This window comes from Electrophorus electricus, chromosome 5, assembly GCF_041902795.1.
Source record: "Electrophorus electricus isolate QZ-2024a chromosome 5, ASM4190279v1, whole genome shotgun sequence".
Taxonomy (NCBI): Eukaryota; Metazoa; Chordata; class Actinopteri; order Gymnotiformes; family Gymnotidae; genus Electrophorus; species Electrophorus electricus.
In genome coordinates this window covers 4,006,442-4,031,248 of record NC_137501.1, presented here as the reverse complement: position 1 = coordinate 4,031,248, position 24,807 = coordinate 4,006,442, and the positions used below count along the sequence as shown (strand labels likewise).

General features: G+C 47.5%; 1 protein-coding gene across 6 annotated transcripts in view; it reads left to right on the top strand.

The window, feature by feature from the left end:
* The first annotated feature begins 167 nt into the window (after window positions 1-167).
* Window positions 168-24,807, top strand: part of LOC113575000 (uncharacterized) — a 35,432-nt gene continuing 10,792 nt past the window's right edge. For 3 of the 6 annotated variants that reach the window (XM_081715073.1, XM_081715075.1, XM_081715074.1), the window contains exons 1-2: window positions 5,652-5,713; window positions 6,784-11,707. In XM_081715073.1, the coding sequence (XP_081571199.1) occupies window positions 11,531-11,707 (177 nt within the window). In that variant the 5' untranslated portion in view covers window positions 5,652-5,713; window positions 6,784-11,530. Of the gene's footprint in view, window positions 339-2,801; window positions 3,023-5,085; window positions 5,194-5,524; window positions 5,714-6,051; window positions 6,271-6,783; window positions 11,708-24,807 lie in introns of those variants that run through there. The other 3 variants (XM_081715070.1, XM_081715071.1, XM_081715072.1) reach the window with 3 other exon arrangements.

Sequence of the window (24,807 nt, the reverse complement as noted above, 5' to 3'; positions counted from 1 at the left end):
TTTATCTAATAGGTGATGAATGTATGCCTAGCGAGTCTTGGGTATTCAACGGTGGTCGAGCTATGCCATAAACAGGAATCTTCCTGATTCATGAGAGTCCTAGTCAGGGCAAACTATAATAACGGCTATGAATAGTTGTAATGAGGTAGCACAAAGTATGTATATAAGGTTAACAATATGCTTTCATTTGTTTTATCTTCTGGAAAAAATGCTTTGTCGTAGCACATACGTTGGCATGAATAACTACCGTGTCTTTTATTTTGAAATAACAGCGCACGAGTAGTCGGCAGTTTTCGTTAGCAACGCGATGCAGCAGGAACAACAGACAGAGCTCTACAGTAAGTAGATAGCTAGTTAAAATTGTATCAAACACCTAGTTATTGTTTAATACCAAAGAAAAATAAGCTGTTTCAATCATTTCTGAGAAGAAACGATTGTTTTCGCGTTTATTAGCTACTTGACGTTCTGTCTTATAAGTTTGTATTGTTTCTACATCTTGGAGCCCACCAGCGTACGTGGTAAATGTCGAATAAACTATATTCCCAACTGTCCTCTGTAACTTATACTAACTACTGTTTGTACAGAGTTTTGGCATAATTTATTGTAAAGAGAAACCGTTTTTATCCCATCAAAGGGGACTCCCTTTTGATTTTCACTTATTTTTGCACCAAACAAAAACGTTTTTAGTATATTTGTTATGTGAAAATTTATTGATTCTCCCCTTGCTCACAAAAATGGTAAAAGGATAGGTGCATCACACATGATCTGGTTGCTCTTGAGAACTTGTTCTTCTGTGTATGGGAAAGCAGGTTGCAGGACTGCTTCCACTGAGGCAGACGTGGGTCTGTGACCCTTTAGACACACTACGGGTTAAATATGTTTAAGATGTTTTATTAAGTATCTGCTCTCAAAGCCTGTTAGCTGGTCCAAGAAACACGTATCCACAAGGACTGACGGCAGGTTAAGTTGTGTATGTTTGGGTGAGTGTGAAGATGTGGAAACCCTATTTTTGGCTGAATGGTGAGACCTAGCACTCACAAATTCACATCTCAGAGAAGATCCAGACTCAGTTTCTCAGCATGACTGAGTACAAGCAACTCTGCACATTCTACGATAGCATCCACATGGCATGAGCAAGCTAGGAGAGCTTACTGCAATAATTAGTTCAGGGTTGCACCTGTCTGCAGAGGTACTTGCCTAGCAACCCACCTGTCCACTAGCATTGGCAAGAATCACCGCAGACTGCAAGGAGAAAGATCCAAAGCGGTGCAGTTCAAAACAACTACCACTAGGTGGTGCTGCTGAGCCATTCCAGGAAAGCAGGAACCCTATTGTCATCATGTGATTTCCCAGCCTTGTTAAATGCATTGTCTAGAGTATTGTAAGATTGTAGCCATGTATAATTCAACTGCAAGGTGGTGCTGTTAGTGAGAGTAACTGAGACATGCAAGCCAAGTCTTCAGGGGTGTTGGGGCTTAACAAGCAGGGAGAAAAGGCATCACATTTTACTTCATGTTGCTCTGTGGTCATAGATGACCAAGAGCTGTAGGTGTTAGAAAGTAGATTTCTCCTTTTCTGCAGTTGAAAACAAAATTGGAAAAATAGTGGACAAATTGCCATTTCCTTCTAGTGGTTGTTGGTTATCTCTGTTACTCATAACAACAGTTTTTTTTTAAAGAGCCATATAACTGAGATGGAGCACAAAGAAAATTGCTCGCCATTTTTCCTCACTTATCCTCCACCAAATCATGGGCTTTTGAAGCAGCAGCCCAGAAACCTCTCTCTCATCTGGCAGTCCAAACTGCCGAGGCGGCCTTCCAGTCCACTCTGTTCCCGAACACATCCCCATCACATGCCCTCCATATTAGTTAGATAGCTCGAAGTGGATACAAACAAACAAAAAGGTCGCAGAATAAGACACTGAACTGCCGCTGCCTTCAGCTGGGCTGTACGAGTATACGTTTAGTGTCTGGTCACCTGAATCCATTGGTTTCTCAGGCATGACAGGCGGTCCCATTCCCGAACCGAAGGCCGCACGCCGAGGCTTCAACCTCCACCCGGCTCAGCAGTCCGCCTGGGAAGGTCACGACCTGGCCTGGGTAACCAGAAACCGCCTGCTAATTAAGCACGCTGGACGTGGCACGCCGATCAGTATTCTCACTGCTGGGGGGAGGGTTCACTCGGTCCCTCTCCCTCTGGCCCCAAGCCCCTCTGCTTTGTGCACGAGGGTTAAGCTGAGTGCAGCGTTTAATGTTCGCTGGGGTCAGGCTGAATGCGAAGGCTGATTGCCCTTTCAAGCTCACCATGCCGTGTCTAAAGATGGCATCGCTTGATGTGCGTTAGGCTTTAGTGATTGTTTAGCTCTCTACTGCACGTAGGACATCGAGAGACGCAGGGGGAGGGAGAGTTGCTCTGATGAGTCCTGTCCCCATACGCATGCTCGGTGCGTCCCAGGGCATCGTCTAATGTATCCATTTATCGATCGCATCTCTGTTTCTCCCTCCCTTTTCCTCTCACTTTCTCTCTCGCTCTCATCTCCTTCGCTCTGTATCTGGGTGTGAAAAGTGTGCTCCTTGAGAACACGGCCCTATTTGCACACAAATCGGCGATTGTTCTTGCGCAGCGCCCGACGTGACGCAAACAGTCCATCTCGGAAATATTAGGTCATCGAGCCATGTTCCGAATCTTTTGCTGATTGCCCAGTGCACATCCTGTGTGTGATTACAACTCAAAGCCCACCCAACATCTCCTGTACACCATGGTGTTGGCTCTATCTTCCTATGCTTTCTTCTCCAGCTGCACGGGCCGAGGGGCTCAGAGCTGCAGAACTCCGGACCAGCTGGCGTGGCCTGATAAGCCGGTCATTGGGAATGGCCGTTTAAAAAGCTAGGAGGACAGCCCGTGCTTCCCAGATCTTCCTGGTCTGGGATCAGAAGGCGCCGCCTTTCATTTCCTGCCAGGCAGATTTCCAGTAGCAGCCAAACTGTGATGTCAACTCACCAAACCGGCGGCCAGGCGCTTGGTGAGCGTCTTCTGATGTTCTGGTTTTAAAGTCTAGAATCGTCTAGGGTCAGGCTGTACATTGTCATTGTAAAAAGACTGATCTTGGATCAGTCTTTTGCACTGCATACGTTAACGAAAACAGTTATGTGGGTAGAGATGGCATGATCTCTGACCATATTTGATACTTAATATGCAGACTATGGGCCCAGAGAGGTTTTGCTACATTTGTCTGCATTTTATTCCTCTTTCTTTGTCTTGTTCTTGCTTAGCAGACTCCTGGATTTAGTCTGTGTGTGTTTGCCTTGATGGCACTATTCCGTCATATGCTAATTGGGCTTTGTCTGTCCTCTGCTTTGATTGGGTCGGGGGAGGGGGGTTGCTCTGTGCATCTCAGTTGACGCCGACATTCGCCAGAAAAGCAGTCTGACACCTCCTGCGTGTAGGTCTCAGTCTTATTGCTTCCTGGGGTCATCCCCCGTTCTAGCGCGATAGAATGCATGGTTTGCACTCATGACATGGGTCACACAGTGTCATTTGTTTCTAGTGTTGTCATTCATCTGTTTTTTGTTTAGTTTTATTTTTTTGCACTGGAATATGATCAGGTGGCATTTAATTCCACCGTTTTCACACTTAGCCAGTCAGATTCCACGGATATGACTGAATCCCAACTCTCTTGCGCCACAGTTATGTCATGCCTGACAGACACGTGTTTGCAAACCTGAGCTTCCCCCAACAGAAGGTGCATATCTGCCCCTTCGTTGGCACTGTGAATCTCCGCTATACAGTCATGCAAAAATCGAGACTTTTGGCAACAAATGTCTGTAATTGCCTCAGCTTTTAGCTTCGGTTCTGTCTCCAGTATCTCAGTCACGTGTGAATGTGATGAACGCTGTAGCTGCACAAGGATGTCGCCCAGCTCCTCTGGACCTCTCCCCGGAGCTCAGGTGCAGACATAGGCAGCTGTGGCCAGTTGTGGACCTGGTTGTGACCCTCCTCGCCGTCTGCCTGAAAGGCCTCTCTGGCAGCCCGCGAACCCTCCCGACACCGTGGCTCCATCCGGATTAGCACGCCTTGCCTGTTCCCACACCTCACGCCGGCACAGCCAGATGTGAGCGTGAGAAGCATTCGTCACAGTCCGCATGCACTCTCTGTTTCTCGCGCTCTGTATCTCACTCCTTTACCTCCTTTCTCTTCCTCCTGTTCAGCCGGAATTTGGCATGGGTAGAGAAAGAAAAAAAATGGGTGGGGCTCAACTTTGCTCTCCTTTTCTTTCGTGTTCCTCCGTGTCTCGAGTGTGGTTCAGATGTAAACGGGTCTAAGAGCTTTTTAATCCACTGGAAAGTGGGGGGGGGGGGTTGAAGTCAAAAGGGGCTGAAGTCATCACAGGATGTTCTGCCCATAAATTACCATTAATATCTATCTACAGAGGCCCCTCTCTTTCTGTCTGTCTTGTTTTCTGTCTCTCCCTCTCTCTCTTTTATCTTTCTCTTCGTCTCATGCTCTGTTCTTTCTCTCTCTGCCATTGGAAGCATTGCAGTACTTGCCAAAAAAGTACAGGATGTGAACTCAACAACAAACAGCCAAGTGTTGACATATTTAAAAACCAATGGAGAGGTAATGTGAGGTTTGCTCTCAAGTTACAGACAGGTCAGAGCTGTTGCCGTAGCAGCCGGCTTTGAACGGTCCTTGCTTTCTTGAGGCTGTGGATGTAGAATCTTTATCAAGCGTGAAGTGTAAGTGTGGTGTTTTTCACCCTAACGTTTCCCTGTTACTGCTCAGCTCACGCTGAAAGGCACAAAGCTGACAGCCCGTGCGTCTGCTAAGCTAATGCGTGCTTATCCACACGCCTTCGGTATTACTCAGAGTAGACTAAACGTAGGGCAGACATCTCGCAGACCGGAAGCTTTGCGTCATTTCTCCTTGCGTTTGCTTGCACTAAAACCCCGACACTGTTACTGTCTGAAGCATTTCCATAGACTCCCATGTAATGACGGCGAGGGTACTGAACAAGCGTGGCACCACCGTTCCCAGATCCGTCTGCCATCTTTACCTGCAGGTCTTATTCTCTGTGCTTCTTCCTAGGTGGGACTTCAGAGGGGGGTGAGCAGCAGCGACCTGAAGAGATGTTCTACTGGTCCTGGTCCCAACAATCTGTCTAGGAACGCGTGCCAGAACTCAGCCATGGAGGAGGTACGGCTACACCTCCACACCTCCGTTCCCCTGGGAACACACCGAAGCACGCATAATGCAGGGCCTCCTGATGATGCTCCCAACGGTGTGCTGATCTTTAGCAGACAGTAGTTGTGTCTCTACTTGTTAGTTTACATCCACACGAGTGTAAACATTATTGCAGAAACTTGAGAGGGAGAATGCCAAGATGAAAAAGCAGTATGAAGAGCTAATGGTGGAACTTAACCGCTTCCTTGTCGAAAATCTGCCAATTCGGTATCTGCGAGGGTTATAAAGATTGTGTTTTCTATATTGAACCCTAATGCATTTCTGTATGTGCACCCATGCGCAGTATGTTCCGCTCTTGGAGAAGGTGAAAGAGGAGAGGTCTGAGCAGCGCAGGGTCGATCTGCTCAAGGCTCAGGTACACGGCATCCGCCGCTTGTCACCACGGCACGCTGAAGTGTTCGAGCCTTTCATCTTAACTGGCAACCCGCATGGATCTGATCCCGGCGCCGCGTGACAGCTGTGCTGAGCAGCGGTAAGTGATGAGGAAGCGTCTGGGCTATTTTACAGGTGATGGCGTTGGCCGAGGGATTAAGCTCCCAGCGCTGCCGGAGTCGGGATGCGGAGAAGGCCCTTGATCGGCTAACCCACAGATTAAGGTGCGCTTATTTATTGCGGCGGTGCAGGGACCTGAATGGAAATAGAGTTCTTCCCCTGTTTTCTATCTTTTTTCCCTCCTTCCTCCAGAAGTTACAGAGTTCAGGTACTTATTTGAAGTGAACAGAGTGAGCTCAGTCTAAAACTGAAGCAGATAGAACTACAATCTTGGATTTAAAGTCTCAGAAAACTGAAATCTCTTTTTTTCTGGTCTAGTTGAAAACACCCCGGCCAGCTGCCGCTGTGCTGAATTGTCTCAGGCCCACCTGCCCCGTGTCACCCCCTCAGCCTTCACAGACCCCCTCAGCACTGCTCCTTCTGGCTTCCGGATCTGAGATCTGATGTCACCACCCAAAACATGGCCCTGCTTCTTCTAGATCCAGATCTGAGATCAGTTCACACTACTCAAATCTTTTTCTTCTTTGCTGATTTAGGGTAAGCCTATATAAAGTTGTTCTCAGATTAGCTAGAGCAATGCTTTGCCAGCTCACCCTGGGTAGCATTAGGGCTACCGAGCAGCTCCAGGATCAGCGTGGCAGAGGTTAAGGTGATGCGGCACAGTTAATCTGCTCAGCTTGCCACCTCTAAGAGCCTGTTACCAGAGCCTCTGATCCAATAATCACTGGGATTATGGTACTTTGTTCCCAAGTAATTTAATTTGGTTATGCCCTCCGCGCCCCGACTTCCCACTGAAGGTTCACTGGTCAGGAGAAACAGGCACAGCAGTCAGGAGAGGGATCAAAAAAAAGAAAAGAAAACAGCGACTCCTAGATCGGCCCAATCTGCTGTTTCACAGTCAGGTCGCCGTTGGGTTCACGTCCCGCGTTTTGCCTTCTGGTTCTTCCCCTGACCAGGAGAGGCAGTCTGGAAGGTCGTCGCGGAGGAAACAGCTCCAGTGTCTTTATTACTGGCCATTAAAGGAGCTAATTAAATGTCATCTGTCCACAGATCGCTGATGAGCTCCGAGTCCTCTGAAGCCGCCATTGCTGTGGCTCACTCAGAGGCAGCCCTGGTCGTGGAGGGATGCGAGGAGGTGAGATGGCAAGGTGAAGCCCCGCCTAGCCAGGCCTGCCAGCCTCCCTGCACCATGCACTGCTGGCTGAGCTTGGTGTAAATATCCTACTACCCTCACGTCACCTGACTATGGCAAAGAGAAGTGGGACGAGATTGGTCTTGAAGCATATTCCTTGGGACATTTGGCATTATGGAATTACCTAGACCATTTCATCGCAGGCAAATCACATTGAGCCTAAAACAAGACGAGCTCGTCTATGTGCCGTAATAGCCCACCAGTTTCAAAACGAGGATTACCATCTTTCAATATGTTTCTCTTAACCTTTCCACTACCCTACGTTCATTCTTCCCCTCAGCCATTACTGCGTACTAATAACATCAGGCCCCCAGCCAGAAGCACATTCATTTTATTGATGCGCCAGGCACCTATGATCTACAAATCTAGAGTCAGAGAATACAACCTCATAACCTCCATTACCACAGATGGATCTCCTACAACCTGTAATAGTGTGTAGCCCTGAGAGGGGGATTTGTCCTCTTGACTGATCTAGAATCTGTTCATCATCTGCTATCTGTTTCCACTGCTGTATTTCACCATCATCCTCAATTATCCCTGTTGAATGTAGGCCGATACAATGCCCATCTCTCTTCCCCGCAGATAATAACATGCCACAATGATAGAAAGTCCCGTTAAATAATAGGCAAGGTGTTATTACGTGCTCTGTCATCTGTATGCTCTGGGGGTAGGGGAGTGGGAGTTTTGTATTCCTGTCAGCGTGAAAGGATGGTCTTGGCGTGGGATATTTTGCCGTGCTCTGGAGAATCCCCGTGATAGACTTCCGCTCGCACGTCTTTAATTTTCCACCTTCCATTCCCTGTCACGGCGAGAAGAGGCCCGTCGCACATGAGGAGGTGGTGATCTAAGGCTGCTCCACTGCTCCACTGTTGCATCGCGTGCCGACGTCGGTGCCGGTGAGAGCACACCTGCTCGTGTCTGCTGTCGCTAGGCGCGAGAGAGCCTTTGTCTGAACGTGCCCTGAAGATGCGCATATGGTGCTCAGTGTGTGCGTTTACTTGGGGTTCCACACGCCATGTTTCTTGTTGCTGGATTTTCTAATGCCTGTGGGGGTTTTGGTGCTTTGTATTCTTGTTACGGGAGGAAGGGAGACTGGACAGACGTATTTAAACTGAGGCACAGCTGCAAAATAAACGATTGTTCTGTGTGTTTATATACTCCCAAGGCTCTAAAGCTCTTGGCATCACCTTAAAAACTAAAACGTGTTGACGTGCTCATAATGTACAGTGTTTAATAAATCAAACTGTGAGCCCATAAGAACACAGATAGTGATAGTGATTTAATAGTTGTCTGCCTGTGATTTTCCTCAGCACCCCCCCACCCCCCCCCCCAAGTCCACCAAGACCAACAGTATCCATGTTGCAGGTTGTGTTCCACGTGGGTTTTAACGGCCACCTTCAGTCCTGCCACTTGCCTTCAGAGTCATTTCTTCCCTGACTGAGGCTGAACAGGTTGAATCGCTGGCAAGCAGAGCTTTCACAATCCGCCGTGTAATTGAAGTAATTATGGCTCCCATCTGCTGCGTGTGGAACAATGCACCGTAAACATTGTTACAAGATGGGTCACGCGAGGCTGGGTGAGCCAGTCTCGGAAAGCTTGCCTGCCATGTTCCAGCCGGTCGGTTGCTATCACTGGCGGGGACGCTGTCTTCAAGTGCTTCGGGATTGTCGTTTATGATCAAAGCATTCCTGGTTAGCTTGCCTCAGTCTCAGACAGAGGTTATGGCTGAGAGGGAGACGTCGGCGCGTAAGAAACGCTTTGCATTCCGTCAGAGAAAAACTCTCCAATTTCGCATGTTTGTCTTTGATTTTGAATTTGAATTTGTAGTCTCGTCAAGATCTTGAAGCAGTTTTTGGCAGCTTGAGTCTAAGTGGTTTGAGTTTGGACAAACTGACTCTATCTTCTGAGGAATGATATGATGGATGTTTTTTGTGTGTTTGACATTCTGAAATTGCTAGTAATATTCTAATTATTCACATTTGAAGAGCCCAGAAAATCCATAACCAGAAGAACCGTGTGTTTTAACAGTTTGACAGTTCTTCATCCTGCCAACTATTTGCAATACAGGACCAATCTGTATTGACAAAATCCCATGTTTTCTGTGTAAATCTGTTGTTTTGACTGTGTATTAACCTATTTTTTCAGAGTTACTCTGCAAATGGCAAAGTAGGGACAAGAAAAAATTCCTCAGCCCTGATTTGCACCCCCTCCTTCTGTTCACGCTTACAATGTGGAGTTGCTGCCAGTTACTGATAGGTTTGCGCTGATTGCATGGGAGAAATGGCATCATAACAAGTTTAGTTCCTCGCCAGAGAGGCTGGTCACCCCGGCCTTGGGGATGGGGGCCGGGGGTGAGTGCGTGCCGTGCTGCAGCATCTGGGCCCATATTTGGTGCGAGGGTTGTGGCTGGGATTCTCGTTCTCTGCCTGCATCTGGACTCCATCATGTTAGCGTTGCTTCTTGTTAGACTTGCGCACAGAAAGCGTGACAAGCGTTCTTTTTGTTGGGGTGGAGCATTGGGCTTTAGGAAGCCATGGTGTAAAATTGCAGGTCGCATAGTGTGATGTGGTGTGATCCTCGAGCCAGTGGTTTTATTGACTGTGGCTCATTATCTGCGGCGAGGAGGCCTGGAGGGTCATTGGCGGCCGAGGGGCGCGTCACATGCTGAGCCCGGCCTGTCGGGCCAATGAGCTCCCATCCAACGGCGTGTTGGTGTTCTGGTGACTTGGAAAAGGCTGGAGAGGCGAGGCAGCTGGAGCCTCAGCGCCTCAGAGCCTCGTCTCAGTCTTACTCAGCCCATGTAACAGTTTTCCAGCAACCTCATGTCTTTCTGTTCATCTGATTAGAAGAAAACCTACAGACCCTGCGGATTAGAGAGAAGGTGGAGGACTTGGGCGGGGTGTGTAGACGGATCGGAACACAGGCGCGTATTTGCAAGCGCGAGGAGTACTCCCGTGCGCTGCGTTAAAAGAAACCTGCTCTCGCGATAAGGTGCCGACCACACTGGGCGCCGGCCATCTGGATGGATTGCTGGCACTGAGCATCTGCAGAAGCCCTTATTTCAGGAGGGAGGGGGAGGGGGAGGGGGGGAGCACTTGTGATTGAGCTAAGCAGATTCCAGTCTGTGCTGCTGTTTAGGGGCCCGTGGCTGACACATGGATCAGTGTAATTACAGGACAGGCCAGGGCTGCTTATTAGTTTAGGGAATGTCAGGGGCGTATATCAAACCCAATTTACTCCATAGCTTGAGAGGTCACTCATCTTCCTCTGCCTCAGTGCGTCTTCGCGGGGTGGATGGACACACAGTGAAAAAGCTCGGGTTGGGCCTCTCTCTGTATCATCCTTTGAAGTGTTCAGTAAGCCTTTGGAGTGCAAAGGCTGCGTGTCTAGGCTGTTTCATGTATTTGTGGTCTGAATCTGAAACAGCTTTTATGGAAAAGCCAAGGATTTTTGGTCAATGATAAAAATACCACATATGGGTTTGTTCAAACAGTAGAATTCTAATAATTGAGACAAATCTCAATTTCAGCATTTCACACTTGTAAGTTTCACACTTGTAAGGTTTGACACTGGTGGGATTATGATCAGATTAGGTGGGATCCTAATAGCTCTGTACAGGAAAGCTGTGTGAGACCTTTGATACTATAGTCTCTAAATTGCTTATTAATAAAGTAGCCTGTGCTTCCGATGTCCGGTCAGATCATTAAACCTACCATTACTTTGTGTGTGTGTGTGTGTGTGTGTGTGTGAGAGAGAGAGAAAGGGAGAGAGAGAAAGAGAGTAAAATACTGAGCTATATACACTGGGTGGAGCTCACAATGCCTTCTATGCCCATAAGCACTAGAAGATATCAGTAGGATAAACAACAAACACCAGAACAGCAGCTTAACATATGCAGGACAAAACTGTCCATCGCTAAAAGCAATACACACTGAGTGGCCACTTTATTAGACAACCGTCTAAAAGTGTGTTGGACCTCCTTTGGCCTTCAGAACTGGAGCAGCTCATCGTGACACAGATTTCACAAAGTGTTGAAATCATTCAGCAGACATCGTGGTCCACGTGGACACGACAGCTTCTCGCAGTTGCCACAAATTAGATGGAGGTACTGACATGCTCTAAACAGCAAAACAGCTCCACCTCATCCCACAGATGCTCTATATGATTAAACATCCATCCGCAGCTGTCAGAGGACTCGTAGTGGGCCAAGAAGACATTCCCCATGCCATTACTCCACCAACACCAGCCTGAACTGTCGACACCTGAGGATGGGTTCATCGATCCACTCGTGCCAAATTCTGACCCTCCCATCAGCATGGTGCAACAGAAATCTGGATTCATCTGACCAGCTGGTGTTTTCCCACTCCTGGGTGATCCTATAATTGGAATCTTTTGCTCATTGGAGTCTTGCCTTAGACAGCAATGGGATTTGAACTGGTCATCTACTGTTGGAACCATGCCAAGGTTTGTCGGTGCACCGGCTCTGTATTTGGCTGCAATTTGCTTGACTGTGCACCGCCTGTTCGTCATAGCGATTCTTTCCATTCTCCTCTGACCCCCTTTCGTTGACAAGTTGTTTACATTCACAGCAGGGCCTTTCGTGGGATGTTTTTCCTCGATCGCATCACTCTCTGTATTCTCTCGACACCGTCGCATGAGGAAACCCCACAAGGTCGACAGTTTTTGCTACAGCAATTCGGAAGATGCTACAGCATTTCAGAAGAGGGAAGAATTTCAGAGCAAGCAGGAACTTCACTGTTCGTAGTATTCATGTTTGGCGGCGTGAGTAGGACACAGGCTCTCATAATGCATTCATTATTTATGGCTGGTTTTAGGAATGCTCATGCATTAAATTTGAATGCTTTTGCAGCTGAAGATTCGAAGATCCCTGTGCAAAAAAAGGCTTGGTTCGTGGCTTTGCCCTTGATTTTGTCAGTTATTGCTCAAATCTAACATGGTTAAAGTGCACAAGCTAATGTATGTAGGGCTCACAGAAAGTGAAAAGTCTGATTGTACTTTTTGCACGCTCGATGCGACAAGCTAACATTGTGGCGGAATGCTGAAAACACTGCGTCTGATAAATACACCTGCTAACAAACAGACCGTGCCTGAGCGTTCCTCTGAACCCTGACCGCCCTTGACTGCCTTCCGGTGGCTCTATGCTAATTCACGTCCCTATGAGGACGGCCTGGCAGGTGGCGTGAGCGGCAGCCGGTGGTTCTGCCGCCCGCGTGAAGGTTGATCGAAAGTGCGACGGTTGCCCTGGAGCCTGGTGGGGAGGGGGAGTCGGGCTGGAGACAGGGCCCTCCGCCCGACGCCGGGTGCGCCTGCCCGGATCAGAGGAATGCACCAGATGGCGGGCTTGGCGTGGGTGCACACGCACATGTGGAACGGCATCATTTCAAACACGCTCCACTGCCCGTGACATGAGTCTGGGGTCACCTGCAGCTTCACCGTACCTGCGGCGGCGGGCGGAGTGTCTGTTTTTTGTTTTTTTTTGTCTCCACACCAAGACAAGGCTGGCAGACATGAGACTGGCGTATCATGGTAGACGGAAATGAATGTGGTAGGGCACTGAAACGAGCTGTCGTGTCCAGGGCAGCCTGCATAAGGATGTTCAGTCTGCGGTTGTTACTTTATACCTAATTTGAATCTTTAGTCTTGAATTTTTTCCTTTGCTCTGAGTCTTGATCTTAATTTCACACAGGCTACTTTTAATTTCGTTGTGTTGTCTCTGTTTTGTTAGATTTTGACAGTGAGATTTGAGTTTGTTTGTTTTTTTTAAATAGAAAAACTAACCAGACACAAAGAGAACCATTGTACAAACAGTAAATAACAGTAAAATGAACTCTCGTTTGTAATTCTGGGTAGCGTTCTGTGATCCAACACTACCCCATTGATTGCAGCTGGTAATTGCACTGCCTGTAGAAATCTTTCACCTCAAAGCGGAGCTGATGTCATTGGTCCACTGCTGTACTGGCAGGAAGGGCTGTCTGTGTGTGGTTTGCTTTCAAATATTCCTGGTATGCAGAGCTCTGCTTCCAGGCTAGGTGTGTGGTGTGGAAGAAACGTTTCATCAGAAGATTTCGTTCTTATAGTAACAAGATTTGATGATTATTTCTAAGAAGGATGTATGATTTTACTTTTTTTTTAAAAAATAAGAAAATAAAGAATAAGTATGTAAAGAATATAAAGGTTCCTGAATCTGCCAGTACGTGTGTCGGGCCATGTCAGTCCCCGAATCTGTCAGTAGACAACCAGCAGTTGTGAAGATGGCTGCTGTTTTTTTGTTTCGTTTACCGTTTGTCTGTTGCCAGAAGAGAAGCGCTGCGGGGGCGGGGTCGGCTTTGCTTGGCTCTGACGCTGCAGTAGATCCTCCAATGAACACGAAATTTCAACCAAACGATTCCCCCCCCCCCCCCCCCCCAAATGGCATCCATGTGACCGTTGTGACGTAATAGGCTAGCCAACGGTACGCTAGCTGATTCTTCATGCTAAATGTCAGATCGCATTGAACGTCAGTTAGCCTGGGTGAACCAAGCATGGGGAATCAAACATAAAGGAACTGGCTAACCAGTTCAACATGTTCTTCTGTTTAGTCATCATTCCGGTAAATGTTGACAGTCTTCACTAACTGATACTCATCTTTTAAAATAAACATTTTAGACTCGCTGTTGTTGCCAGTAACTACGTTGAACCAAGCGAGGGAAAAAATATCCCCAAAACATCCCAAGCATGTCAGCAGGGCAAGACATGTCTGCTTGATTTAAGTTTGCTTTTCTGCAGGATTGTTTCAGCCAGCAGGAGCTGCTTTGTAAGCACAGCTAGAAAGCTGGAGCCAGCAGTTCACTTGGTTTGAGAAATGTCTTTTGTTGAAGATGTTTTGTTGAATTTCCCACAGCAAGGAATTGTGGGATTTGACGGTGGTGGTCGAGTTTTGTGATTGAGCGTAAATACATTTCAAGAACGCTTTATGAAACCCTCTTTTAATAAACATTTTTATTGAGGCAATTCAGGATGGCTGATGTTTCCAAAAATGAAAGCGGCGTGGTAAAAGTGGGATAATGTGGATGATTCTGAATATGAGCATTTCCCAAATCATCTACTGCCAGCAATGTCCAGCTGACGTCTCTCCCAAAGATGCTCATCTGAGTCACCAAAGTCGACGGTCGTATGGCTGGCTTGAACTCCACCAGCTGTGCTCAGATCAGTTGTGCAGCTACATTCCGTGTTGCTAGACTGCTCTGAAGGCTGGCCTTAACCGACATGATGGAAACCATTCGAGATGTTCTCTAGAAAGAATGTGCTAGCCGCGGTCACCATCATGCGTGCATTGCGTCGCTGAGTAGCAGCGGGTGCACGTCTCCGACCTAAAGAGCCAGCGCAGCCAACTACAGCAGCGGAGACGAGCACCGAACAAAATGACGCTCCGCAGAGTCAGGCGGCTACGGTTTACCGCCCATGCAGGCCTGGGGCTCTGCAGATGGAGTGATGCAGTGGTACATGACAAACATGACGAGCTGAAATGACTAAAACAATCGAAAGCACACGCTGTGTTCTCTCTGTGCTACCACCTAATAGCAAATCAATTCCTCTGTCAGATGCGGTTTTCGTTTCTCCCAGGTCTTGCTAAGCAGTTTGTCATTTGTTTAGTTTACATTACTAGAGCGTGTTTTTTGTACAGTGTGTGAAATTCTTGTAAAATGCTTCTATGGAGGGTTATCAAAGTGTGGAGGAAGGAGATCGATGTAGTGAAAATTTTCGTTGTGTGCAACGGTGTAAATGTCAGGGCTTATGACGTGTTTTTTCTGATCCTGAACATAACTGGGTCCAGCATGGGGCACTGGTGAAGCAGGGTTTCAATTAAATTTAGATTGCACACTCCTCCCAAAGGAACGTGGTCAAACCTTCAGGTTCATTTAGTTCTGGTCTCTCTCCATCTTTCCATCTCTCTCTCATGCCATTCGCTTTGCACCAAGCCTTCAAGTTCACTTAGTTTTCCTCTCGTTCTGTCCCTCCTCCCCTTACGTCATCCATTTCTGATACTTCTTTCTTTGTTTTACAAAATGTATCAAGCTTTTGTCTCTTTTTCTTTCTTTTTTTATTGGTGTTTTTCTGCTTTTTATCAGTCCAATTGGCTGCAAACGTAGCTCTTAGTTCAACCCAATTTTTAGGATGGAGAAAACTCTGTAGCATTCAGATCACGATTCTGTGGTTTCTGCATGAGAAGGACTGCATGAGAAGGATCAAAACCAATTTCAGCAATGTCTGGTTGGCCATTGATGTTGGAGTGGAGAAATAAGATGGGCCGGTCACCTCTTTCCCCTCAGTCTGCTCAATCGTCATGGTTTCTGATGCTGCGCTTGCTTTGATATTCCACGGTCCTGTGCCACAGTTCCCTTCTCACCCCCCCCCCCCCCCCCAAAAAAAAAAAACGGAAAAAAAAACTGCTGTGCCCTTTGAAGTGCATCACTGCACTGAAGGTAGTGAAGCTTTCATCTATAGGCATTGTCCAAATAATCCCGTTCCTTTGATGTAGCAGCGTAGGAAGGCCGGACAGTAGGCGAGGGAAGCTAATCGGATTTGGCTGTATCTGTAGGAGACCGCAGTGGAGGATGTCGCCGTGGCCTGGTTGCTCCGTGGCTCGCCACTGGCAAAGCAGCCCATCACCCTCCTGGATCTCTGTTACGGCAGGGCACACAACCTAAACCTTCAGCAAGTGGAAACCGAAGGGCAACGGGTTTTGTCTGGCAGGGAGAGATCATTGTGTTGGACCTGCGCGTGTCTTTGTGCCCCGTCAGAGGAAGAGAGCTTTTGCTTCTTTTTTGTTTAGGTGGGGTGAAGATTAGAAATAATTCCCTCACATTTAGTACAGAAAACACCATTCTCCATCTGCTTGGTTAGTCTGTTATTTTAGAACAATTTACTGCTCGTAACAGTGTAAATGTGACGATGAGTAAACTCTGTTGAACCTTTTAAACTGGGGCATAATGGAGTGTGCAGCACAGAGGTGTGAGCCTGGTCTTACCCATTCCCACTGTCCTGAAAACAGGCCCCGGTTGAGGTCACGTGGCCCGTCTCGGACCAGCTGTAGCAAAGGCCACATCACAACTCTAATCAATTTGACTCCTACTAGGTTCTAGTCCCTGTCCCATGCTCTCAGAGCTGGAAGTGTGAATGGGGCACGAGGCGTGAGGCCAAGTAGTGGGCCCCTGATCTCACGCGCCTTGCTCGGTCGTCCCAATATCGCCCATTCGTGCGATAATCCTCCTGCCAAGTACAATGCCTTCCACTGTTTATAGCTAGTATTGCAGATATGCATATACACTTGCATTGCATTTATCAATATGCAGTGTGTGTGTGTGTGTGTGTGTGTGTGCGCGCATGTAATTTCCAGAATTTTCATTTATCATATTTCTCAGCATTTTTCATTGACAGTTATTGTATATAACACATCTACAGATAATTATCTCCTGTAGAGGTAGAGAATGTACATTTTAATGTGTAATCTTTCTACTAAGTAGTCATTGCCTGCTGTGCTTCTGTCAGAATTCAGGACTTCTTAAAATGCAGTGGCATATCCAGGGGCTGATTTCTCTCTGGCTCTCTTGGGGCCCACGTCAAGGCACTCTACTTCTAGTTAAAACGTTTCAGGCCGCCAGTAACTTGAATCTTGCTAGCGGTGCAGAAGACAGCCTGATCTGCGGGGGAATGCAGCGTCTTCTGGATGTAGTGCAAAGCCAGTAGATTCAAAGGAGGCTGGACATCTTCCCTCTAATCAACCTGCTTCTGACTCTCTCACACACACACACACACACAAGATTCATATGGTGGTGTGGTTAAAGAACTGGATTACATGACCTGTTCCAGATTTCTGAAATAATTCTAAAGTGCTAGATACTTGGAGTGGTGGAGTACCATCGGTAACTTGGGCGTCATCAGTGGGGGTAGATTTAGACCACTACCTGACTAAACACTGAAATAGGGGAGAATTGTCCTTATTTTGGTTGAAGGTCAACATTTAAGCAAAGCACCAATCACAGACCGTCTGTGTCCTTCAACTGGACATAAAATCAAAAACTAATTATAGACTTTTCTGCATATGAATGCTGTGAAATGTCCTGTACGTTCTGTGGTCTTTATACAATAAGGCTGCTGTTTGTCCTTGTTGTATATGCTCCAAATGTAATGTGGTACGGAGGCAGCTGTAATCCTAATAAGACTGGGAGATTGTGTCATTCATAGCTGATCGTCTGAAATAGCTGGATGTTCTCACAGTTCTTGCCTTTCTCTGAATAATCGCTTTTCAAGCGGATTGTCCATCCTCTCTCCCATGCTTTGTTGGGCTTCCAGAGAGATTTTGTCCTGGATCGTTCCTAAAGCGCACCCTTCCCCATTCCAACACCCTCTCATTCTCCACAGTGGACGGAATAACAACAAGGAATGTTGTGAACCAATTTGAATTTAAAGTGCATTTTCCTTTGACGGCCCTTCCCTGGAGAGCGGCGGCACAGCTGCACACTGGGAATCCAAACATCTCATGTTAGAATTCCAGTTATTCCAGAGACAGCAGCTCTTCAGCTTCACAGTTCTATTAGAAAATACACATTCTGAAAATGTGCATTTCCACTGAACATCGCTGAAATCTGATTTTACAAGCGGGTCTTATTTTACTTGTAAACCTTTTGGACATGGTAAATTAGATCTCTAACAGAGATTGAGGAGGGAGCCAATCACCACATTCTCTGTTTGCCATTTCTATAATTTATATTAATATATGGTAATGGTCTGTTTAACATTTGACGCTTCATTTGAGGGAGTCTGGGAGGTGCCAACATGGGACGGGGAGTGTTGGAGCAAGCTCGTGCGCGGCCTTAATGACATTTGGGTATAATGAGGCCTCATATGGCGCTACGTAAAAGTCATTAAAGGAAGAAGAGGCGGTCTGTGTGTGTCTCGGCTTTTCTGGAAACCGATTTAGAATGACAGAAGTAATAGAGGGCATGTTTCTGCTACTTATCCATTCTTAGCCAGGCTCAACTGCATTCGAAGGACATTCTGTTCATTCTGTTAAAGCACTTAACGATGACTCATTGTTACTAAAGTGATTTGTGAGTGTAATTGATGCTGTTGTCTTAGTTCTGTTCAGCGAGGATTCATTTGGTGCGGGGAATTAATTGAAGTGCCTACTGTTCAGTGTTAACCAAAAAGCATGCTTCTGGAAAAATGGGAAATTTGTTGGGAGGTAGAGCATATGAGGCTTTCTTTCTTTCTTTCTGACCAAATATGTTTAGCTGTCTTGTGGAAGATGCTATTGCCTATTTAAGTCTCTCTTGATTTGGGATTGCTGTTGGGCTGTTCAAATCTCTGCCCCCCCACAGCAACTGGGCTGAGGGGTCCGCTGATCCTGGCGATTTTGTTTGCGCAGGGAGAAGCAGACATTTGAAAGTGTACAGGGATGACGGTCCGTAGCAGGACAGATGGGAAACACATGTGGATGGGCAGGCCTGAGCTCCATGATAACGCTCCCATTCCTGCTTTTTCTCTTCCACACTCACTCAGACTCTCTCACTCTCTCTCACACACACACACACACACACACACACACACACACGCTCACTGTTCACCCTTCACCTACATGGCTGGACTAGCTGATCCATCTTCCTCCTCCTGTTTGCTGTTTTTAAGCCAAAACTGAGACGTGAGCTTTGCAGTGGGAATCTCACCATTCTCAGTTTCCACTCAGAAAATGTACTTTTCTAGTCAGGATTAACCAAACAGTAAGTGAACTTCAGATGCATGCCAGCAGCGTTTGCATGAAGCCCCATACCAAGCAACGTCTCTCAGCTATGCCGTAGCATTACATCACGCCTCTGGAATGCACGGGCTGACCAGTGCTGAGCTGCATGTAACTCTGGAGCATGAGAAAGGGTGAGAAGTTGAATTACACCCATCTCGTGTTTGGGATGCAGGCAGCGTCCAGTTCAGGTGGAGGATCAAGCGGAATTTTTAGCGTCCCAATACCCCACTGTAAATCCTCTCGCGGCTTTACTGGGCCATGAACAATCGCTTACTGGCCTGCCGTGCCTTCACTCTCCCATGCTTAAAGCTCTTAGCCTTTCTGAGGCGGTGAGATAGCTCACCTCCACCCGCGCACTATGTCATCTGGAATAATTTCACACTTAAGCGTACCCCAGCCGTGCCCGATTGCCATGTGTGCCCACTAAATCAAGCCTTCGGCTACCCGCGCTACAAATTGGCCATAAGTCCGCTGTAATGGAGAGCACGTGAGCCTCTCCTCTCTGACGGCACGGTCAAAGGGGCAGGATTGCGTTTCTTTCTTTTTTTTAACAAGGGGGCTCACTATGAGGGAGCCTGCGTAACCAACCAATACCAAAGAGGAGCGGAGCAGGAGAACACCTGAGAAGGTGGGGCAGGTGTGGCGGCTGAGGGGAGATGCCGTTACAGCCAAAGGCATCGAAAAATCTGAACGTTGTTTCTTGTTTACATGCGGTAAATGTCAGTTCAGTGCCCATTCAAATGCACTTTTATTCAAGCCAACTGTATTTTTATAACATATTTAACTTGTCAACCTGCACGACAGCTAGATTTAAAAAGATGAGAAAAAGTTGTCGGTCAACTTACTGCAATATGCATTTTCCCTGTCTTGTCCCTTGAAAACAAAGTGGCAAAATAAATATTTAACCAACTGTTACAGCATGTCGGGCACCCAGCCAGAGGAACATGCCCGCTCACACACACAAACCATGCCAATCCCGTTGCCAGTCCCCTTAGTTCTAAGCCCCTTCTCCCCTAGATCAAGCCCACAGGTGCCCGTCTCTAGTGTTGCGCGTTGCCCCTAGAACGTCAGACGTGGTCTGAGCCGCCGCTGCCGCCGAGTCCACGCGGCAAGTTCCTACTGCCAGCCGTCTGCTTTGGTTTTTTTACCTTTTCGTCTGCCTTTACCCAGCTCGACACCGTGCTCGTTTTGTTTCTGAGTTCATTATGGGTACTAGAGAAACTCCTCCACCACACTCGTGTCTCGGCCCCTCCGTGCCGCTGTCACGCAAGCATGGTGTTTTTTTGCAGGTTTTTTTTTTTTTCCTCAAATACCACACACGTCAAGTTTTTTACGCTGCATGTGTCTATTTTTGTCATTATTGTTTGGTCCCAGTTTTTCCAGTTCCCGCTCTTTTGGTCTCGCGTTGTTATTGCTCCTGTCACCTTGAGCTGGTGTGTAGCGTTGCGCAAACGAAAGCCCCCCCATTTCATCCTCACCTGAAAAGCGTCCTACAAGCCTGGACCGGCAGGCGCATTTCTGTCAGACAGGCGCAAGGGCCCCAGCAGGATCTTTTCAGCCAGTCCCCCGCGTCCAGCTCTGCTGCTTTGATGGATGCTTGCCTTTCTCCTCCATTGTCCTCTGCAGAGCGCTCTGGAGTCCAGGTTCAGCCAGCTGTTCAGGCACCTGCATGGGATCAGGCGGACCCTCGGCCTTGTTCTCGCCCCTTCCCGAGATTGTCCCCCAAACAAGTCCCGGTGCCCCAGGCTCCTTCCGCCATCTACGTCCACCTTCTGAACCACGCCCACCTCTGCTGCACAGTACTGGCCCGCTGCTGCCATGACCTTCTGACCTTGTCCCTCATCATACCCTCGACACCCTGGGTAAGCGGATCACCTCACCCCGGCCTCCCCAGCCCGGCTGGACGGGCAGAACGTCCATCATTAGCAACCCCATTGTTGGCCTGGAGCGTGGGGGTGTCTAAGCTAGTAGCGGTGACATGGGGGTTGTCTTTGTTTTGGAAACCGATACTTTTGCGCTTGAAATTAGCCTGCATGAGGGCTTGTGAAGCCAAGCGGTGGAATGCACAGTGCAGAAGAGCGGAGGGAAGAATGCAAACCGGCGAAGTGTAGCTGCCGATGTTGAAGCGAGCCGTCCAGGTGTGTCGTTTAGCCTGACCATTGCAACCAACCGAGGTGCCCTTGTAGCGCATCAGTCAGTGAATGTTGCTTAAGCACGTGCAAGCACTTCAGTTAAACCTGCACAACATCCTGTAACAAACATCCCGTACTCTTGTATTAAGCCTGTGCCGCTGTGGCGGAAGTAATTTCCTCAAGAGAAAGAAGGGGACTGAAATATCGCCGTTCCGTCAGTAGCGGTGCGGAGATAATTGCCGCCTGTCCCATGCAGCCCCTCCGTCTCGCCCCCGACCAGCTGTCTGCAGCCTCGTCCTCCACTCCATGCTGATCTCTCTGACCTGTACTGGGCCGCTGACTACGCAACATGTCTCCTGCCCTGGACATATTGACTTCACGTGGGGTGATCCGGGGAGAAATGGAGGGCGCGGCGGGGCCGTCGCTCAGCCCTGGCCTCCCCGTGGAGCAGCTCATCTGTATCCCCGAGCTGGGAGCCTGCCACACCCACATCAACCCCTCCGGTCCCCCTCCCGTTTCTGCTGCCAGGGCTTTGGGGAGGGGTGTTACTCATCCCTCATTGAAATGATATGCTATCCACATGTGACAGAGCATAATGAAACCTGACACTTTAGAATTCCGACTTGCTTTGGCGATAAGCCAGAGGAGAGGTAGACTGAGAGAACCTCACACCTCCCCTCAACCCCCTGTGATGAATTCAGGGTTTGCTGGAGAGTCAAATTCATAATTCATTACAGTAATTCAGAGGGAAATTTTGGCTTATGCCAATGGCTTGAAATTAAAATCTAATTAAAATATTAATTAAAGTCAAATTATTTAAATTGATTTATTTGGTTTTAATTGATTAGATTCCTCATTGAAATTAGTCAAATTCATCTAAACAGGCTATAAAGAAGTGAATTCAAGCAAAGCAAGCCTTCTAAAATAATTAATATGATATGAAAATGCTCGTTTGTCCTTCCTTCAATTGTAAATGGCCACAAACATTTAAGTTGTCTGTGAGAAAAAAATAAAGGGCTGATATAAATTATGTTCTACATGTGTCCCATGTTGTATTGAAGGAAGCTGTATATCATTGTGGTATATTCTACATGGCTCATAAGAAGCCCAGCGAATAAAAGGGCTTGTTGAGCTGGAAGACCTGGGCTTGTGGGACATCAGGAAATATGGAGTCTTCTGTTAGCCGATCCCTTGGGAGTGGGTGTGCTCAGTCCAGGGATGTCCTCCCCAGGGGAGGTTGGGGGTTAGCGTGGGTGTGCGCAGTCCTGGGATGTCCTCCCCAGGGGGGGTTGGGGGTTAGCGTGGGTGTGCGCAGTCCAGGGATGTCCTTCCGACGGGGTGCTGGGTGTGCGGGTATAACAGCCCTGCGCTGAGATGCACGTGCTTGGATCGTCATCGAGAAGGGAGGACAACTGTCATCGCCTGCAAGCCATGTTGCCAATAGCGCAGCTCCAAACGGGGAGATCCTACCGCCACCATGCCCCCAACATGCAGAGATGACATTCACGGTGTGTAGCAAAGTGGCTCATGTGTTATTTATCAGGACCAAGCTGTATGATTTATTACGTCTTTAGATGCGTGTGCACCGTTGTTAATAGTTGTTAGGAAGGCGTACCCTTCTGGCACTGTAAACTATTAGTATTAATGGTCTGGGTGTAATGATGGATCTTGGGGTCCTGATTGGAATGACGTTTCCTGTGTGTAGCGCATAATCGCGGTAAGGCATGTTTCCCTGTACATGTGCTGGGAGTTTAGCTGGTGTCTCAGGCTGTCTCATTATACAGGCTGACACGTGCTTGTTTTCAATTACAGCATTTTGGCCTCAGTGGGAGAACAAATAGAGACGACATTACGTCGGCTCAGAGGCGGCAAGCGGCGGAGTCTGAGAGAGAAGGTAAATGGCTTCCTTTCGGGGAGGCTGATTGCACGGAGCGCCCGTATCCATCGTGGGCTCCTGGGGGATCAGACGGTCTCTCCTGTGGGGGGGGCCTTGTCTGTTGGTTGCTCCGCGCTCTCAGGTGGGAGAAAAAGGCCTTGCTAAAGCACCTGCCTTTAAAACAGGTTCAAAGGCTGCACAGCTGGGACCCCAGGAGCGACGGGACTTTGAGCCCCGATTGATTTGTGCGTCCCCGGTTAACACACAGCTACAGGTCAGAGTTTGAAAGCACAGGTGCACACCGCATATCATCTTTGATGGCCTGTAATTCTGAGGGGTTCTTCTCCCTGGGTTTTTAGGTGTTTCAGCATCAGCTGCTACGGTTTGCTCCCACAGGCTCTACCTCATGCACATCCTTATGTTTAGTTTACCAATGATTGACTTCAGCAATTGATTCACACCTACCCATATCTGGTTGTTTTTCCTTAGCCACCCTCAAAGTAAATGCTAACGCCATGGCTACGCTGTCACACTGAAGGCATAGTGTGTTGAGATAAGGTGCTTGGCCTATCTCAGAGAAACAACATATTCAGTATCTAGATTTGGCAACAAAGCATGGTGTGGGTGTTGGATTTGTATTGTCAGCTAATCTGAGATAAGGGCAGTGTGGGTTTCTTTTGTTTAAGTGTCCTAACAACTGTTTTCTGATATTTCTGTCTTTTCACTGAGGTGTTATAAGTTACCAGTGATACATTTGTGGTATAGTGGAAGCATAGCACTTAAAAAATGTTAATTAAGATTCAGTAGAATGTTGAGCCCTCTGATTGGGTGTACTCGGTTCTCTGTGAAGGTAAATGAGGTTTTTCCCCTAAGACAGTGTCCCAGTTCTCATTTGAGTTTGAGTCTGATCCTTTTTTTAATAAGACACGGATATTTATTTAATATTACATAAAATTTGTTTGTGACCTCAACCTTGTTTTATGACACACAAAGCACCTTTCCCTCAAACCTTAATTATAATTTGAAAGACCCTGTAATCTGGCTTTGATGTTTTATTCAGACACCATGCTCTTTAAACCTCATTAATACTTGAAGAAAAACCATAGAGGAGAGAAAGAGGTCTGAGAGCATAATATATAACAGGGCAGAAAAGAGCTGTAGGTTTTTAAAGATATCCTATGTAAGAATTTGAAGAACCTAAACTGGTTTGGATTGCATCGTAGTCCAAGAGGCATGGTTTAATGAAATCCTGAGTGTAAAATGTCCTGAGTTGAAGTAATTACTTTTGCTGAGTAAGAATATTCAAGACATTAAATAAATCTGGGCTGGGTTTCCCAAATTCATCTGAACACAAAGATGCTCTTTAACCAGAGGTGTGGGTATTACAATGGGCAGTTCTCTCACGTCAAGGTATCTGCAGTGCCTTGGGGATCCTGACCCTGATGCTTGCTAGCTCAGTGGTCACTTCAAAGAAGAATTGTTCACATAAGCGTATATTGTCACATTTGACAATATTGACACATTTGTATCTATCTATCTGTCTGTCTGTCTGTCTGTCTGTCTATCTGTCTATCTATCTGTCTTTTATGTCAAGGTTCAGAGGTGCACTGGCTGCTGTTAAGCTAGCCTGAAGCCCAAACACCTGCTCCCTCTGCGTAGCTTCCAAATGAGATAAAATGAAATTTTCTCGCAGAGAAGTAGGAGAAACGAACGATGTATGTCGCTGCCATTTTTCTTACGCACCCACCTGAGCGGCTGTACTGGTGGGTCTTTATTGTTCAGATAGATGCTGCCTAGCTGCAAAAAAAAAAAAGGGCGCGGTTGGGGGAGGGGGGGTTAAAAAAAAAAAAGGAGGAAATGAGGCAAAAGGTGGGCAGGGGAGTGAAGGAAGAGGAAATGAATTGTGATTGACTCTCAGCAGGTGTGTTCCACACTCACAGCGAGGCTGACGGCGAAAGCGCAGGGGAGATGTACCTCCTGGCAGATGGGGTGTGCGGTCGCTTATCGTTTTCTGACTGACGTGGCGTGAGGGTGCTGCATCATAAGCCAAATTGGTTTTGTCCTTCTCTAGAAG